Source organism: Engystomops pustulosus, chromosome 1 (genome assembly GCF_040894005.1).
Source record: "Engystomops pustulosus chromosome 1, aEngPut4.maternal, whole genome shotgun sequence".
Lineage (NCBI taxonomy): Eukaryota > Metazoa > Chordata > Amphibia > Anura > Leptodactylidae > Engystomops > Engystomops pustulosus.
In genome coordinates, this window is record NC_092411.1 from 177,816,679 (window position 1) to 177,836,760 (window position 20,082).

The 20,082-nt window shown below is 39.3% G+C and overlaps 1 protein-coding gene across 2 annotated transcripts in view; it reads right to left on the reverse strand.

Moving 5' to 3' along the window:
• The window catches only part of LOC140068186 (GRAM domain-containing protein 2B-like), a 31,794-nt gene extending 11,994 nt beyond the window's left edge, over positions 1-19,800 (reverse strand). The window contains exons 1-5 of one of the 2 annotated variants that reach the window (XM_072113982.1): positions 19,607-19,800; positions 4,954-5,091; positions 3,815-3,899; positions 3,662-3,731; positions 2,881-2,984 (exon numbers count right to left, since the gene is read on the reverse strand). In XM_072113982.1, coding sequence (XP_071970083.1) covers positions 2,881-2,984; positions 3,662-3,731; positions 3,815-3,899; positions 4,954-5,091; positions 19,607-19,659 — 450 coding nt within the window. In that variant the 5' untranslated portion in view covers positions 19,660-19,800. Of the gene's footprint in view, positions 1-2,880; positions 2,985-3,661; positions 3,732-3,814; positions 3,900-4,953; positions 5,092-6,642; positions 6,892-19,606 lie in introns of those variants that run through there. The other variant, XM_072113983.1, reaches the window with a different exon arrangement.
• Positions 19,801-20,082: the final 282 nt, after the last annotated feature.

Here is a 20,082-nt window from a genome sequence, read left to right on the forward strand (position 1 = left end):
TGCCATCCCCTTGCTTCACAGTAGGTATGGTGTTCTTTGGATGCAACTCAGGATTCACTCTCCTCCAATCACGATGAGTTGTGTTTCTACCAAACAATTTGGTACTTTGGTTTCATCTGACCATATGACAATCTCCCAGTACTCTTCTGGTGCATTCAAATGCTCTCTAGCAAACTTCAGACGGGCCCGGATATGTACTACCTTTAAAGGAAATATAGCATTTGCTTTTATGCATTATGAAGCAAACATACCTTCAGAATGCTGTAGCTACACTGATGCTGAAGAATTTCTTGTTTAGTCCCCGTGCCGAGTGGTTTTGCTGAAAAAAAAACTATCATAACATTATGATAATGAAGCCCTGTCGCTTCTGTGCTGGGGCTCTGCACTTCTCCTCTCACATTAAGTATACACTGCTCAAGAAAATGAAGTCATCACGGTTGTGCCTGACAGGCATAAGTAATCAATCACTGCACCTCCCACAGCTGCTGTGTATGAGTGATCCAGCTCAGGTTGATTAGTCCTGTCTGGACAGTTCAGGAAGCTCTGTGCAACATGCAGGCTGAAGGCAATCCAGCTTTCCCAAGATCCAGAATGTTGTAATTGTTTTTTCAGCAAAACTACTCAGCTCAGGGATTAAACAAGATATGTTTCTGCATCAGGGTAGCTACAGCATTCTCAAGGTATGTTCGATTCCTAATCCATGAAATCAGATGTTCGATTTCCTTTAAGCAGGGGGACACGTCTGGCACTGCAGGATCCAAATCCCTGGAGGCGTAGTGTGTTAGTGACTATAGCCTTCGTTACGTTGGTCCCAGTTTTTTGTTGGTCATTGACTGGGTCCCCTGTGTGGTTCTGGATTTTTTGTTCACCGTGCTTGTGATCATTTTGACTTCATGAGGTGAAAACTTCATGGAGCCCGATCGAGGGAGATTATCAGTGCTCTTGTATGTCATCCTTTTTCTAATTATTGCTCCTACAAAGCGGCTGCCTATTGCAGATTCAGTCTTCCCAGCCTGGTGAAGGTCTACAATTTTGTTTTCGGCGTCCTTTGGTCTTCACCATAGTGGAGTTTGGAATATCAGTGAGGTTGTGGACAGGTGTATTTTATACTGATAACAATTTCAAACAGGAGCGACTACTACAGGTAATGAGTGGAAGACAGAGGAGCCTTTTAAATAAGAAGTTACAGGTCTATGAGAGCCAGAAATCGTGCTTGTTTGTAGGTGACCCAATACTTAGTTTACACCATAATATGCAAATGAATTATTTAAAAATCAGAAAATGTGAATTTGATTTGTCTCTCATAGTTGAGGTCTATTACATGATTTAAATTACAAGCTTTTCTCTTTATCCTTTTTATCTTCTTTATCTTTTGAAGTGGGAAAACTTACACAACCAATTGCTAACTAAATACTCCCCCCCCACACACACTGTGTATCAATTGAAGCAGAGACACCGTACAGGTGCAAATCAAACACCTTTAAGGGGGCATTGTAATTGGGAGGTAGCTGGGGATAAAGGGGCATTATAAAAGGGTTCCATGTAATAAAAATTTTGCATGCAGCCAATCCCTGGGAACAAAAATGGTTTAATACCACTCTCCTAGACCACTAAGAAGAGAGGGTATACTATCTGTATGACACATACAGGAAGCACAACAGATTTTCAGTAGGTCTGATGTACAAGAAACTTTTTGAGCACTGAACTGTAGTTTGTTTTGCTATTATGTATTCATGTACTGTTGCATTGTATGTATGTATTACTTACACTAGTCTATGTTCTGTAAACATACTATACAGACTTAGGCTACATTAGTAGCCGCGGGCATACATCGGCGCTGGGGAGAGGAGGAGGGGGGAGAGGGCCGTTCACCCCCTCCCCTCTCCATAGAGTAACATCAGGCCCGGCGCCGTATTGCGTTGAATGATAGGAGATATGGAGATGTCCTATCTTTCTACAGGCTACGGAAGGGTGCCGCACTGTATTGCTCCCGTACAGTGCTGCAAGGCAATTGCAGTTTATGGGGGACGTATATATGTCGCCCGTATATACGTCCCCCATACTTTCGTGTGAATGTAGCCTTAGGGGATATACACACAGCCGTATGCTGTAGGCATACTGCTGTGCGCTGGAGAGGATGAGGTGATCCCCTCCATAGAGAAAAGCGGCACACGGCTCACACACACAGGGAAAGATAGAGCATGCCCTATCTTTTCCCTGTGTACGGAGCTGATCGGTGCCACACATGTGGCACCGTACTGCCGCCATTGCCGTATATGCGGCCGCATAGACATCCCCACAGACTTCCATCTAAAGCAACTTTCTTGTAAATGTTTGCAAAAACTAAATTAGGAAAACATTCTAAGTATTGTATAAAAAATAGTAACACTTTTACATACACAGACTATGGGGCAGATTTACTATGGACCTTGCGCCAGTTCTATGTGCAAACTGCTTGCACGTGTACTGAAGATGTGCCCTTGCCACATATGTGTCGCGGCCGCACTATTCTTTACACAACACAGATTTAATCATTGAGATGGGCACCACATTTATCATACAAAGGCCGACATAAGTGTGTTGCACGCCCCATGTTAAAAAAAAGTTGGTGTACTCTGTTGGGGCAGTGAAGGAAGCGCCAGATTCATGAAGAACAAGCGCCACCATTCATGATTCTGGTGCCCTCTGCATACGGCACATGCATAGTGCAGTCTGCACTGTTTTAGTAAATGTGCCCCTATATGTACATGATTGTGGAATCCTTTGTTTCTAATTTCAGTTCACAGTAAAATATCTTCATGAAAATCATATGCAATTATAGCCTCATTTGGGAGCAGTGTACCACAACTACTTTCATCATCCTAAAACACCAAAACCCACCTTAATTTCCTTGCGAAGCATGCTGCAAAAAAATCCTAGGTGGTTATGCGAGATATAGAGCCGTCCTTGGTACAAGACCTCTCTTTGAAGGGCACAAGTAAAACCTGGGGATGTACAGCAGAAAATTTACTTTACCGAATTCAAATAAAAAAGTTAGATAAAATCATCTTCACATTAAAGGAAATCTACCATCAAAGCAGTATTTTCTACAGCTTTCATATGTCCTAATTAACATAAGTAGGCTCTTGAACAAAACAGTGGATTCTGCAGCCCGGTACACAAGAGTGGGAAGTATTTGCGGCCAGTGAAACTGCACACATTGGGGCACATTTACTAAGGGCCTTGAGACAGTTTTCTGTCGGACTTTGCACATTCTTTCTAGTTTAAACTGCTTGCACAGGTATTTAAGAAGTGTCCGAGACACAATTTTGGCGTACTATGCACTAGTCTTTACGCATCACAAATTTATGCGTTCCAGCGCTCAGTCGGACTGTGCCCCAGATTTAATATGTAAAGTCCAACAGAATTGTGTCTCACAGCCCATGTTAAAGGTGCAAAAAAAAAAAAAAAAGTGGTACTCTCTGTCGGAGCAGTGCAGGGGGCTCCAGACTCATGAAGAACATTCGCCAGAAATCATGAATCTGGTGCCCTCTGCACTATACACAGGCAAACTACATATACTGCAGTTTGCACTGTTCTTAGTAAATGTGTCCCATTGCATTCAGGTAGAGTTAAAAAGTAAACAAAGTACCATTACAAAAACTAGGTATAATAGACTTACTATCCTTTAACTCTTCATCTTCAGAAACTTCCCGAAATATCTTGTGGAATGTAAGATTATGTTTCGGTAGCTGTAAAAGTTACAGTGAATGCATTAAAAAAAGACCGCAAGAGGGATAGATATTCAAATAAATTATCCAATTTAATGCCTTACATTGCTAGTGATAGAACGGCGCCGGTCTCCTGTAGGATCATTGTCTGTTGTCCTCACAGATGAAGGCTGGTCATAAGTTTTTGATCTGAAAGGAAAATTATGACACCATTGAATCCAGTGTGAAAAAAGCGAGTAGAACTAGAGATTACTGCGGGAAAGGACAGAGAGGAACTAGAGCAGATGTACTTCATACATCTCTTTTTATATATGAGGAAACACACAAATATAAGGGGTTTAAATCAGATCCTTTTATTTTTGTCAGATAAACGACAAATGGGAAAGGGCTATGAATATCTTCAGATGACAATATAACGGTAAGAAATATTTGTGAATGCATTAGCATGCAATATATGAAGAAAAAAAGATTTTACCCTACTAAAAATATGTTTTACAAATGTGCACATATTTGTTTGATAACCCACAATAATATCTACATGAGTTGGTTGCAGATCTTACATGTAAGATCCGGGCATGTACCATCATATGTTACAACATTTTTAGAATTCAAGTTTGCATCATGTACATATAGCCTTATGTTAAGAAGATTATAACACTGGTTGAATTCTGTGGTGAATGGATCATTTATTCTAGATTATTCCAGAGCATATGACAGCTTTCTCTTTGTAAACAAGTTTCATTTGTCTGTCTCTGTCTAACAGACCAAGTGAAGGCACACCCTTGCCTCAAACTGCCTGCCTGGTAAGTGACAGGTTTTTCTGTCATTCTCTGTGGGAAGGGTAAAGAGGAATGTAGGAAGAGAATGTGAACACCTGACCAAAGACTATATTTGAAAGTATGTTCACAATCATCTCTCCAGATATACTTCTTGCACTGTCCTTAACCCTTTAAATTAAGGCTGTGCTGATAGTACAGCAGTCTGGAGTATGAGGCCACATTCATATGCGTTTTTGATGCATTCCAAAGGCTTCAGCCTTTATCACATGCTGAGGTTACATTGCGCTTTAGCAAATGCACAGTTGAAGCTGTTTTGACAGGTGTCAAAAATGCAACAAAAAAACTGAATGCACAGTGTGAACACGGCCTATAGCTGCTTACCCAAACACAGATGAACATGTTGACATGTACGTCACTCGGTCAGTTGTAACATTACTTTTTGTTTTATTTCTGCATGCTCTCACCTTATCAAGCTTCCAACCTTCTCGGCTTTCTCACCATCGACCTGAAGAGGTTCTTCAAGACTAAATGACTTAATCTCTGAAAGCCGTTTTTTGCCCTTCTTTATTTTCACAGAGCTCAGTGAAGAATCTGGAGAAATACTAAACATAACATGAAAAAAAAAATTAATTAATTATACTGGAATACCTACATACACACAAATGACAGTCAACAAGAAGATTAAAAAGTAACCATCTCACAATAGCAACTGAAATGTGGAAACTCTCAAACTGATTCTGATGTGGTGTTGTTTATTGGGAGTCAGGAAATGCACAGCAGATCTCTTTACTTTTTTTATGCACAATGCGGGTGTGTTCACACGTACCGCTAGCGCTGCATTTACAATCGCAACACTAGTGTATATGGGGGGGGGGTTATGGCTGTCTTCGGCCCCAATGCACGTGCGTTTCTATGGAAACGCATGCAATGGGTAACCAGAACCCAGTGTCTTGCATTAAAACAATGCAAGACACTGGGTTCTGGTTACAGGTAGAATGCGTTTCCATAAAAATTAATATGTGATAGGGCCGATGCAGGTCCCCCGTATCCTAGCGTTGTGTTTGTAGACGCAGCACCATGGCTGCTTTTGGCCTGATCGTATATATGAGAGTCTACGAAAAAATATACATGAGAAAGAAGGAGAACCATGTGTTTTGCATGTAAGCAATACAACACCTGATGCTCGTACCAATTGCATACATGTCAGTGGAAACGCATCTGCGATGGGGCCAAGCCTCTCCCTGCAGTCTACAGATACTATAACATTTCAAAATGGAAAACAACCAAAACTATCCATTAAAAGAGTAAAATATTATTGTTAGACTAATCTGTTTTGTTTAAGAAAACATATCCATAGAACATAATGCACATACATGATCAAAATGAGCTCCGATTTCTATCGTAACTAACCCAATAAAAACCAAGCTGTCAAAGGGAACAAAGCTAGTCTGTGCCCATATGAATTATGTTAGAAGACACCTGTCAGTCTGGCGTGTTACCATACTACTATAGGTATGGTGTGTTACCATAGTACTATAGGTATGGTGTGTTATACATGGTAAGGGGGTACTCATTCCCCAATATATGTGAAGTAATAGTGTTAATATGATAAAGAACATGATATATGAACCATTTTATATGGTTTTGTGTTCCTTAGCCTCAAGTTTGTGTAAGGCAAACTTAAATCACAAGATGAAATCGTACTGGTGTGTACCAGTGTGCCCAATTTAATGTTAATAAAACTTCCAAAGATGATTTCCATTAAGTCTGTAGATCCATCGGGGGCTTCTGGCAGGTAGGGGGGAATTGTACATTACCCTAATTTAGCTGTAAGTATGGCAAACAATGCACAAGTATTGCCACAGAGAAAACCGTCTCATGACTCACATACTCCATAAGGCTTCCTGTACTATGTGCACATGACATGACCCAATCCATCCATTTACCAACGATTTCCTGTTATGTGGGCACTAAATCCACAATGGTGGGCAAGGCTGTGAGAAACATATGGAACACACAGATCTATAGCCCTGACACCTCGGAGCAGATGGATAACTTTCTATGGGATAAACTCCATAGGCTGGATACGGATAAGCCGGTGATCTCCTTATATGTGGGGAAGACGTTTTACAACTCCAGATCCTGCCTCATACCTTATGGGCAACGTGGCACTCTCTCGTCCTGCCCTGCCGATGAGCTTCATGCTTGGCACAGCGACACAATCTCCCTATACAGTCTTCATAAACTTTACCAAGTCGTGAAGTAATCACGGGAGCCCGTCATCTTCTTCCACAGGATGCCTGTCCCATATGACAAGACGAGCGTCCCTCCCCCTCAGCTCATACCGGCGGGAACGCCTTCACACACCACGGTGACGTTACGGAGGCTGTCCCTGCCGTGTACACATACACACTGTACAGGAAGCTGCCCGTCAGTCAGTCAGGCCCTGCTCTTACTTTACCAGCTGCAATGTCATATGACATGAGAAAAGTGAAAGGAGTTAAGGGGCTGATGATAATTTTTTTATTATTACCGCCTAATTTTCATGAGTGTTAAAGTACTGTAAATAGCAAGATGGAGAGTGGCACCTGAGAGCTGATAACTGGAAGTTTCGGTGTAATGTGTGAACAATGGCACATTCATTATGGTGGATGCACTGAGGTCTGTCTGCCCTAAGTTTCTGAAGTAAAATAGAAAAGATACACACATTCCTAAATAAATATGACACTCAAAAGGGAGAAATTGGTGTCAAAAAGCCACAAATTTATTTGTACATACATGTACAAAAAGATATTGGGGCACATTTACTAAAGTCCGTGCACCGGTTTTCTGCTGGACATTGCACATTTGCTGCCGCACTATTCTACACGCTACATAAATTTCATCACTGAAATGGGCGTTCCGTTGCACATTCGGACTGTGCGCCCCCTTTAACATGCATGGTGTGTGCACATTTTACATACAGAAGTGTGTCACCCCATGTTAAAGGTGCACTAAAAAAAGTTGGCATGCTGTCAGGTCATGATTCATGTGAGATTCATAACTAATGGACACCACAATTCATGAATCTGGCGCCCTCTGCACACTTCACAGAGTTTGAACTGTTTTTATTAAATGTGGGCACCTATGTCTTGCATTTAAACACTAGACACGGTGTGCTGGTTACTGATTGCATGCGTTTTATTCCGTTTCTATACGGCACATGTGAACACACCCCTTTTAAGGCTTGTATGTGTTGAAAAAGTCTCAACTGCAACAAAAAAAAAAATCTTAAAACAGAGTACAACACAAACAGACAATGAGACCTTGGAAAACTTATCCTTGGAAACAGAAAATGGTGTTTGGATCTTATACTTGTATTTAGAGCTTTTGCTCCAGTTTGTGTCATGGCTGTGTTAACATCGCGTTTTCTATGCGTTTTGTAAATTCAAATGTTAACAGTAATGTAATTAAGCAAATCACCTCTCCTCCCATGGCTTGTGTCCATGTGGATTTGTGACATTTGCAACAAAATGTCTCAAAAAGAAGCCAAAATTTGTGCCTGCCAGGATAGGAAAAACTGAACATGTATTACATGTAAAAAGACATGATCATACATAAGGCGCAAAAAAGAGCTGCCAAATGTCTCAGAAATTCACCACAAAGAGACAAAACTATGATATGTGTGCCCCATTGTGTAAATTTTTTTACAGTGTCTTGTGTTACATTCATGACATGTGCCCAGAGTGACATCATCACAGGTCCTTTAGCCTCATCATAGCAATATGTACACCATGTATGTGATTACATTAAATCACAGCAACCTCCATGGAAAATGGAGAGGAGTAGAAGTCCAAGGAGCCTGTTGTGACTTCATGTGATCAGATACATGCATGAGGTACAGTTTGCTATTGTTAACCCCTTCCCGACGCGCACCGTACTAGTAAAAAGATGGCCGCCATCTTGCCGCGGATCGCCGCTCCCCGATGACGTCAAGGGGAGCGGTGATCCGTTGCCATGACAGCATCGGGTCTCACGAAGGTCCGATGCTGTCTCGTTTTAACCCATTGTTAAACGGCACATTGTAATCACATTGTAATCAGCACATTGTAATGAATGAGGAGTAAAATCCCCATATACTGCCATATTGCAGTATGGCAGTATATGGCAGGATCGATCAGACAACCTAGGGTTAAAGTACTCTAGGGAGTCTGAAAAGTAAAAGTAAAAAAAAGTTTAAAAAAAAAATATATATTAAAAAAACCTAAAAATTCAAATCACCCCCCTTTCCCTAGAACTGATATTAATATTAATAAACAGTAAAAATCATAAACACATTAGGTACCGCCGCGTCCGAAAATGTCCAATCTATCAAAATATAAAAACGGTTACGGCCGGCGTTGACCTCCGAGACGGGAAATGGCGCCCAAATGTCCGAAATGCGACTTTTACACCTTTTTACATCACATAAAACATGAAATAAAAAATTATCAAAATGTCGCACAGACCTCAAAATGGTAGCAATGAAAACGTCGCCTCATTACGCAAAAAATGACACCTCACACAGCTCCGTGCTAGGGATAATGTACCCTAGATGGTCTAAGAAATAGTGGGAAAAAAAAGTTTAAAAAATAAAAAAAAATTATAAAATATTAAAAGTTTAAATCACCCCCCTTTCCCTAGAACTGATATAAAACATAATAAACAGTAAAAATCACATAAACACATTATCATAAACACAATTATAAACACATTAGGTACCGCCGCGTCCGAAAATGTCCAATCTATCAAAATATAATAACGGTACAAATGTGGTATCCCTGTCATCGTAGCAACCCAACGTAGCAACCCAGAAGTATTGCAGTATATGGTAGGAGCGATTTGACCATCTAGGGTTAATGTACCCTAGATCAGTGATGGCGAACCTTTTAGAGGCCGAGTGCCCAAACTACAACAAAGACCCGCTTATTTATCGCAAAGTGCCAACACAGAAATTTAATTTGTGATTTACACTCCCTTCTCTGTCACAGTTTTCATTGATACCAGCACCTGAGGACACCAATACAGCAGAACATAGTCCCAGGTAGCACTGTCACTTTAAAATAGCTCTGTGCACAGCAAGTCCTGGGCTGTCTGGGACTGCAGGAAGATACCTGGAGTCATCTCTGGTGATGGCCTGAGTGCCCACAGAAAGGGCTCTGAGTGCCACCTCTGGCACCAGTGCCATAGGTTAGCCATCACTGCCCTAGATGGTCTAAGAAATAGTGGGGAAAAAAAAAGTTTAAAAAATAAAAAAAATTAATAAAATATTAAAAGTTCAAATCACCCCCCTTTCCCTAGAACTGATATAAAACATAATAAACAGTAAAAATCACAAACACATTAGGTATCGCCGCGTCCCAAAATGCCCGATCTATCAAAATATAAAAACGGTTACGGCCGGTGGTGACCTCCGAGACGGGAAATGGCGCCCAAATGTCCGAAATGCGACTTTTACACCTTTTTACATCACATAAAACATGAAATAAAAAATTATCAAAATGTCGCACAGACCTCAAAATGGTAGCAATGAAAACGTTGCCTCATTACGCAAAAAATGACACCTCACACAGCTCCGTGCGCCAAAGTATGAAAAAGTTATTAGCGTCAGAAGATGGCAAAAAAAATTTTTCTTGTTGGTACACATTTGTTTAATTTTTGAAAATGTATTAAAACACAATAAAACCTGTATAAATTTGGTATCACCGCGATCGCACCGAACCAAAGAATAAAGTAGGCGTGTTATTTGGAGCGCACAGTCAAAGTAAAAAAAACTGAGCCCACAAGAACGTGACGCATGTGCGGTTTTTTTTTTCAATTTTTCCACATTTGGAATTTTTTTTCAGCTTCGCAGTTATGGATTTTTGAAGTTGGAGAGCGAGAAATGAGCGGAAAAACCCTGCGTCCTTAAGGGGTTAAGGAGAGGCTTATAGTACAATCACACACAAGTTTTGTTATTTAATTGCATGTTAATAAATATTTATATAGTGTCATCATATTGCAAAATGCTTCACAGATCATGGGGTACATATACAAAATCATATCTAATTCTGTTTGTGGAAAAACCAAACAGTGCTTTTTTTCTCACTTTATGTACCATACATCAAAGAAGGTGACAACTGAAATCCATCAGTGTACATCACCCATGAGCAGCAAACCATGCCATAAGAAAAAAGTATACTGTATAACTTTTGTGTCATGATATAAATAATACTGTGGTAACTGTATGTTACCACTGATAAATACTCTGTCCCCGGGCATGAGTTTAGTTGAAGAACCTGACTGACTGACAGGATTTCGCTGGTTTATACCAGCTTGACGTCCCTAGTTAGCAGAAGCATATAAACAGACGCCACAGTCATGAAAGACCTGCTGAGGCCAAACAGATAATCCTCCTTATCTGTCCCAGGCTGAGTGCAAGGAAACAATGAAAGTTCATGTCTATGCAGGTATACCAACCATTAGGCCTATTGTAAGAATTCGGCAGCAGAGAAAGTATACTTAAAGGGAACTAGAATGGGTGGTAGGTGTATGGGACGTGAGGATAGCCCTATTTAGAGCTAATCCTCACATCCCTGCTATCTTTTTAAAACTTTAATACCCTAATATGTTAATTTTCTTAAGCGGCTACTGGGGCGTGGAATAGCTGCGACATGTAGCCTCATCTTCGGCTACTTCACGCCCCAGTAGCCTCCCTGACATCTTCGCCGCGCAGCTATGAGGAGCTGCGCGGCGAAGATGTCAGGGAGGCTACTCGTCCGAGAAGCCAAAGTTCTGCACCGAAGATGTCAGGGTAGGAGGAGAAAAGAGGCTACTGGGATTAGCTCTAAAAAGGGCTATCCTCAGGTCCCATACATCCACCTACCACCCGTTCTACCTTTATAGGTAGAATCGTGGTGGTAGGTTCCCTTTAAGTGTTGCTCCCTGTTGCACTACTGGAGTCCATGGTGTAGACAAATACACTGGGAGACCATTGAAATATGTTGCTGATGTAGCACAGACTTTTACATGGTTTATTTGTATAACCCTGTTTTCGAAAAATTTGCTTTACTTTTGTTTATACATGAAAGATACAGAAAGATTTGTACTGGACAATATAATTACAGAAATTAAAAATTGTAAATTCTCCCTACACACTTTGTGAATAGGGTGCTATCATATCAAGTTCATAACCAGTTATCAACTATTTAATGGGTAAGTGATAACTTTGAGATCAGTGGGACTTCTAGTAGTTGAACCAACACTTATTTTACAGTTATCAAATATCCAGTGGAATATTAATCCAATACCTCTTCTCCCAAAGCCATTATGATATTTTGCATACTTCATTCTAAATTTGACATCTTGTACAAGAATAATGTGACAAGCTATTTCCAGTATGTAATCCCATAATCCCAGTATTTCTAATCATATAAATCAATGGGGAAAGATATGCAAGAGAGGGGAGTCACGCTGCTGCTTTGAACAGTAAAGCAATAATCGACGAATGGAACCTTAATCTTCCCAGAAATTTGTAAGTTGTGTTGAGATTCCTCTTTGATATACTAAAAAATATTTTTGTACCTGCAATTTGCAAACAGCAAATACTGTATATACTTGAGTATAAGCCGACCCAAGTATAAGCCGAAGCCCCTAATTTTACCACAAAAACCTGGGAAAACCTATAGACTCGAGTATAAGCCGAGGGTAGGAAATGCATTGGTCACAGTCTCCCCATTATACAGCCTGCCGGGCCCTGCCCCATAGTATATAGCCAGCACCTGCCCCCCAGTATATTTGCCTGCCAGCCCATATCCCCCAGTATATAGCCAGCCCCCTGCCCCAGTATATAGCCAGCCCCCCGCCCCAGTATACAGCCAGCAGCGGGGGAAGCCAGAAAGGTGAGGTTTCTGGCTCGGGTATAAGCCGAGTTTGGCTTTTCAGCACATTTTTTATGCTGAAAAACTAGGCTTATACTCGATTATATGTTATGTTTTCTGCTCATTTCTTTTTGGTAAAATATCAGTTGTTCACGTAAAAACATATAACATGTTTTAAAATATGTAAATTGCATAGTAAACGAACTAGAGAATTCTTCCTGATTTTCCTAACATGTTCTCCTGTTTTTGACAATAGCTGTCATTCATGTTTTTTTCTTCACTAAATGTTTTCGCTGCTTTTGGGAATACATGCAAATTCTGGGAGCTCTAAGTAGTCATAGCAGTCATGGTGGTCAATATGTCTTTTTAGCCAAGGGAAGGATCAATGACAAACTCTTTAGATGCCTATGACAAGGCAATTAAAAGGTTCATCTACCCAACGTAAGTTCCCCATTATAAAAAAAATAGTGACCAATTTTTCATCTATTAACTGTATGGCATCTGTGATTTGGTACCTGCATGTTATGTGAAAACTGGGAACCCTACCAATATTACAGTTATCCCTATTTCTGTCTAGACAGGGTAAATATAAATAGGCATGAAACCCATGGCTAAAACTTCACACTTTAAAGAGCTGTTCTAGAAATAAAATTATATTTACATATAGGTGAAATATACAGATGGATGCTAGATGGATAGAGAGAGATAGGTAGATAGAAAGATAAGAGCATACAGGATAAGAGTTGATGTGTTACTCATTTAGGTTTGAAATTACATCTCTGTTTATAGTACATGTCAAGGAGATGCTTAGTAATAATCCAGATAAAATGGCTCACATCCTATAATAGGATTTAATCACCTACAGTTAGACATTGAGAAAAAAAGATTACTCCACTTGCTATCACTTGGTAAACAATACAATTGAAAGCAAATATCCAGAGCATTCTGTACTAAAATTAAAATATTTTTTTTATTATGTCAGAGTAAAATACACTTAGTAAATGTACTTTTCTACCACAAATTCCAAAACTAGTACACATAACTAGACAAAGGAGTTGTCATTTAACCTGTGAAATTCTACCTTCTATCTTCTTCATTACATGTATTCAGGAACTTCTCTATCTACCACTGGACATCCACTAAAAAGTGAATGGCATATGGCTCTTGTCAGATGAGACCAAGATTTAACATTTTGACCTAAATTCCAAACTATGGAATATGTGGGGGAAAGCCAACACTGAATACACAATCTCAACTGTGAAGCATGGTGACAGCACTATGCTGTGGGGATGCTTTTAGCAGGGACTGGGACACTGGTCAGATTGGATGGTAAAATGAATGTCTCTAAATACAGGACAATACTGGAAGAAAACCTGTTAGAGACCACAAAAGAGACTGCAACATAGGTTCAACTTCTGTCAGTACAATGACTCTTAAAGGGGTTTTCCAACTAATTCAAGTTAGGCCCTATACACAGGCGCTCAGCAATTTCCGTAGGCTCCATTAAGATGTATGGAGTAGAACGGTCAACTTGAATTTGTGGGATAACCCCTTTAAAGGACATCTACCATCAGTTTATTAATGGTAAATGTGTCCTGTTAAGAGATTCCTAAGGAACGTTGTTCCGCAATCGCAGAAATAGAGTTATAAAAGTTAGAGTTATAACTCTATATTTTATAACTCTTTTATAACACTATATTTTCATGTTCGCATGATACAGAGTTATAATAAAAGAAGTCCTGAAGAACGATGTACCTCAGGAACTTCTTAATAGGCCACATCTATCATCATTAAACTGATGGTAGATGTCCTTTAAAGGAAACCTACCACTTGTAGTGGCAGGTTTCCGATGGCAATACCGAGCACCAGCTCAGGGTGAGCTGGTGCCGGAGCTTATTTTAGTCAGTGTTTTAAACCGCGGTATCGCGGTTTAAAACACTTTTTAAACTTTATAGCCGGCGCAGGCAGGTACGCGCTCGGCGCTTACCGTGCGCGCGGCTACATAGGAAGTGAATGAGAGCCGCGTGCATGGTAAGCGCCGAGCGCGTACCTGCCTGCGCCGGCTATAAAGTTTAAAAAGTGTTTTAAACCGCGATACCGCGGTTTAAAACACTAACTAAAATAAGCTCCGGCACCAGCTCACCCTGAGCTGGTGCTCGGTATTGCCATCGGAAACCTGCCACTACAAGTGGTAGGTTTCCTTTAAAGGAAATCTACCATCAAAATAAAGCATGATAATCCAGAGACATATAGATTCAGGCACAATGAATGTGGTAATCTTCTTATATTTGTTATCCATTTCCTTCTAAAATCATCTTTTAAAATGATGTTAATGATCTGGCTTTACAGACTGTTACACTGCCTTACCCTTCCCTGATGCTTCCTCAGCACCTGTGCAGTAATCTAATTTTAGATTGATAGAATAAAAGTTATTTTCTAGGTAAGTAAATGCATTATGAATGTAATTATATTTGTACGGTGTAATATCTTTAAGATAATCATCTAAAATTGCAGTGAAAAGTGGCCTTTGCATAATATATGGTGGAATTATGGATTCCACCAAAGGTAAAGTAAATCTTAAAAAGGTGGTCTTTAAGAAATGTTTACTGTAAAATCATATAGTAAGTCATTTGAGTTTCTATGTTTTAGTGTGTATATGTGTGAAGTTACATAAGGTATTCAGTTAATGCAGCTTTCTCTCACTGCAATAACAACAAATTCCTTTTAGTCTGGAATCTGGAACATTGTAAACTTGATTCAACTATGCTCTACTCCTGTACCTCCAAGTAACAAGAAAGGTGAGACACATAGCTATGATGGAGCATGTTGAAGGCCTAGTGTCCTTTGTACAGACAACATGTATTGTCTTTATGAGACTGTTACATAAATACAACATTAAAACTCTTTTAACCCCTGTGCAGAGAAAATACACTTACGTAAAGGAAGATTGAATTAATCAATACCTGAATCGAATGCTTTGTCATAAAAAATTAAAAATTTTATTAATTAAAAAAGGTAGTAAAAAATATTACTTTATTCTAAGGACTTTATTTTCTGATGGTATTCTTCCTGCTTTTTGGATATAGAATTTTGTAGAAAACTATGGGGCCAGTCATTTTGATAAATTGCTTTTAAAGGGAACCTGTCACCAGGAATGTGATTTTTAGCTGGTGTCAGATTCCAGTAGCCTATGCTACTGACTTCTGACTTCTCTCTCACCAACACAGTCTATGCTAGTGCTGGGGGAAAATGGTTAGATGGTTGGAAGATTTTTTTAAAGAAGGGGGTGTCAAAAAGACAGAGGGATACAAATGGGGGTACAGTTCTTCATAGTGGTTAACAAGGAAAGTAGGTAGGTGATCAAGAATACAGCTTGACCAAGGAAATCTGTAGGTATTAGGGATGATAAAGGTCTAGCATGGCAGAAGAGATAGAGTAAGTACAGTTCATAGGAACAAAAGGATAGGGAAAGCCATATAAAAACATCATCTGCACTATTGCAAAAACTAAAAAATGTGGAACTGGAAGTCTAAATGTTGTAGGGGGAATATGTTGTAGTGGGTATAAGTGAGACATGGCTGGACAATAGCAAAGAATCGGCTGTTAATATAGACGGTTACAGTATTTTAAGAAATTAAAATTAAAAAACGTGTATATGTTACATTGTGCTTCAATCCCATCCTGACTGTTGATATCAGTGAGGAAAATGAGAATGTGAGGAAATAAAATTTTTAAAATATTACTAGGGCTTTGTAACCAGTTTCAAATGGTTATAATGGTGGAAGCAGAATAACTACTTTTACATCAAATAGATGCATGCTCAAATCACAGCGAAGTACTGATCATGGGGCACGTAAACTACCCAGATATAGATTGGAGGTAACGCACCTGTAGGTTCTACTAAGGCAGCAGTTTTTTGACAATAAAAAAGACAGTTACCCATCACATCTATTCCAGGAATCAATTTCTAGACCTTATCTTACACAACAGACCTGACAAGATATTAAAAGCACAGATTGAGGGTCATCCGGGTAATAGTGACCACAACATTATTCTTTCTGAATTATCCTTGAAAAATACTAGTTTAGTCTTCTGCACTTCAGGAGGGCAAATTTTCAGCCTTCTCTACTACACCTAGAGAGGCTATAGATATTGTATATCTAGTATTTTCGAAGACATTTGATCACATAAAGAGTTGGTAGTAAAAATGAGACTGAAGGGACTAGAGGAAAATCTGTGTATTTAGGTTAGAAATTGACTTGGTGAAAGAAAATAGGTTCGTCATTTATGGTACATTCTCAAATTGAGTTGTAGTTACATGTGGAGTGCCACAGATATCAGTATTGGCCCCTCTAATTTAAGATATTTTATTTACACAATGCAGTTTCAATATTTGATGATGATACTTAGCTCTGTAAAGTAATTAGTACAGAGGAGGTACTACAATATTACTGAGGGATTTGTGGAAGCTGGGGGTCCGGACAGAGAAATGGCCAATGAATTTTAATATTGATAAATGTAAGGTTTTGCACTTTGGTCAAGGAAATAAAAAGTACAATTTGTTATATTGAAAATAGTGAATTACTTGGTAAAACTGCAGCAGAAAAAGACTATTGTATTTGTGGACAATAAACTTAATTTTAGTGACTAGTGCCATTAAGAGATGCATAAAAACTCATGGTTTTGACCATGGTTTTTACTCATTGGTTAGACCATATTGCATTGTTTTGGCACCATTGTTTAAAAGAGACATAGGTTAACTGGAATTGCCTTTCTCTGGATGAACAACATTATAGGGTGGAGCTCATGTCTTATTTAGGATAGAATAAGGATCTAGTGCAACTATACACTATTTCTGTGACCCCATGTATTCATCAGAATTTAGTACACATGTAGTAAGTGATATAAAGCAACCTTTCAAAACACCTACTTTGTTTTATGTACAGATAACCATAAAATGGATGTTTTGATTGTTACTGGTCAGCTTTGGACTTTGTTCACAGATACAATGTGTACAAAAGCAGTTTATACAAAATACACACAGCCTGGAGAGTATTCACTGTGGTGAAATTGACCAGCATGTATTTTCTGATCAAACTTTGCCTCATTGTTGGCTATCAGTATATTACTCTAGTAAGTAATACTGCAATATGAGGGAAACTACAAATCTATGGAATAACTATAGGACTCTAAGAAGTGACTTGCCCATTTAAATTGTAAGATGAATTGTAAAAGGATGTAACTAGATAAAGAATGTGTAAAGTTCTGGGTAGAAATGTCAAAGTCGCAAGTTTGGTTGAATTCTTGGAGACAGTAAGAACATATAAAGGATATTCACTTTCATATAGGATATACAGTACAAGGTTAATATAAAACAGTAACAGTTATATAACAAGGTGTTTCCTAGCATTTCAATACATGCCCAATTTTTTCATGGATCCTCACATTTACAATGGTCTGTCAACTTTTTGACTAAATGAGTACCATAAGTGGTATTTGTTCAGAAGCAAAAATTCAAAATACTAAGCAAAATCCTTTCATTTGAAAGTGGTCTTCTGCAAAGCTTTGCACTTCTTCCATGTTTTGGGCACTCAGGTTCCCTTGTAAACACTGTGGGAAAATACTAACTTCCATGTGTTACTGATCTGATTCAATTGCCCTCTGATAATTTTGTAAGTGCTTTCCAAAGCAGTATACAACACAGATGATGAAATATATAAAACATACACTTAGAAGATGTCCTGAGTTGCACTGTATATAAAATAACTTTCTATGGCAACAGTAAGCTGCAACAATCTAATCACCTGACTTAATGGCCAGATACTATTCAATGTACCAGCTGAGATACAGAATTAATAACATAACAAAAGAAGCCTTTTTGATTTCTATTACTCACTATTTGAAAAAACAACAACTCTGGCCACATAATGGCTAGCAGTAGTATCCTTCTGGATACATTTCATATCTTGTACCTCTACATGATTTTTTATGCTGTATGTGTGTATCTGCTGTATGAGTATTTATGTATATTTTGTATGAGTGTATATGGTGGGTATGTTTATATGTATATAATCTGTATGTATGTGTTTATGCTGTATGTATTTGCAATATGGAGGGTATTTATCAGGGCTTTTGCACCCTTCTGTGGGGCATGGAGGGTCATTAAAGTGGGGCGCATCTCGCCGTGGGGTTGGCCCACATGTCCCTTACCCAGTGCCCATGCACTTTCTGCTGCCGGTGAACTCTTATATGTGAAAATTCTCTGGCTCCATTTAATTCTGTATTTACCGTATTTTTCGCCCTATAAGGCGCACCGGACTATAAGGCGCATTAGTCCGATGCACCTTATATATGTAATAATTCCATATATAAGGCGCATCGGACTATAAGGCGCGGGGTCCGGGGACGTGGCGGAGGTCCGGGGGCGGAGCGGAGACCCGACGGGACGCGACGCCGAGACGCGACGGGGAACGCGGGGAAGGTGAGCGGGGAAGGTGAGGGGGAGGAGGGCAGCGGACCATACTTACATAGGTCCCCGCTACCGGAGACAGCAGATCTCCAGCGGGAACTGCAGACCACGCGGCAGAAGTTGTTCGTGCCGCGTGGTCTGCAGTTCCCGCTGGAGATTTGCTGTCTCCGGTCTGCCCAGCGCCATACATAGGGCGCACCGGACTATAAGGCGCACTTTGGATTTCCACGGAAATCCAAGGCTTTTAAGTGCGACTTATAGTCTGGAAAATACGGTATACTGTATGTTTTAGTATATGATGTATGTATACTATATGTATGTATATAATGTGTATGTACTATACAGTATGTGTGGAAATTTCATGTGGATATATGGTATGTGTGTTTAAATGTATGAATGTGTATATACTGTATGTCTTAGAGTATAAATGTATATATGATTGCATAAATGTGTGTATATAAGTGTATATGAGTATATAAAAGTGATTGTATGAGTTTAGAACTTTACTTGTGTGTATATAATATAAATGTGTGTACATGAGTGCGTAAATGATTGCGATTGTATAAAAGTGTCTGTATGCATATATTTTTTTAAGGCAGATTTTTATTAATAAAGTGTGTCTGTAAATAAAGATCTATTTGTATAACTTTAATTTGTAAGCTATATTTTTACCGAATTTACAGCTATATTTTTCTCTCACCAAAAAAATATGTACCTTCATGATCAACGAGGAACACACAGAAAGAGCAGCGTGGTTTAGAAGTTACTTACTCAGCAAAAACAGATGACAAATTCTTGTCTTGTGGTTGCAGTGGAGTGTCCATGGAGAATTCTTTACTTGACTCTTGAATTAACAAGACTTTCCTCTAAATTTTATATATCCCTTTTCCCTTAACTGTGTTTTTCTTTTTACCTGTAGCCCTTTTAACATACTTTTCCTCCTTGATTCAGCTCCACTCTTTCTTCCTCTTTGACTCACAGTGTCAGCAGCAGGGCCAAAGTCCAGAGCTCGTAGTTCACTCCCCTTCTCTAGTCCATTATTAGTCTTATATGAACCCATTACGTTAGCAGAAAAAAATGAATATCATAATAACGATAAGACAAGCTCAAAAGCTGCAAGAAAGTTATAGTCCTGACCTTGATCTCCTGACCTATACTCTTTAGAAAATTTGGTAAAACGTTATAGTGATCAGTAGAGCCAGCGGAGGCAACTTAACACCGAATTCTGGCTAAGAGGGAAAATGCTT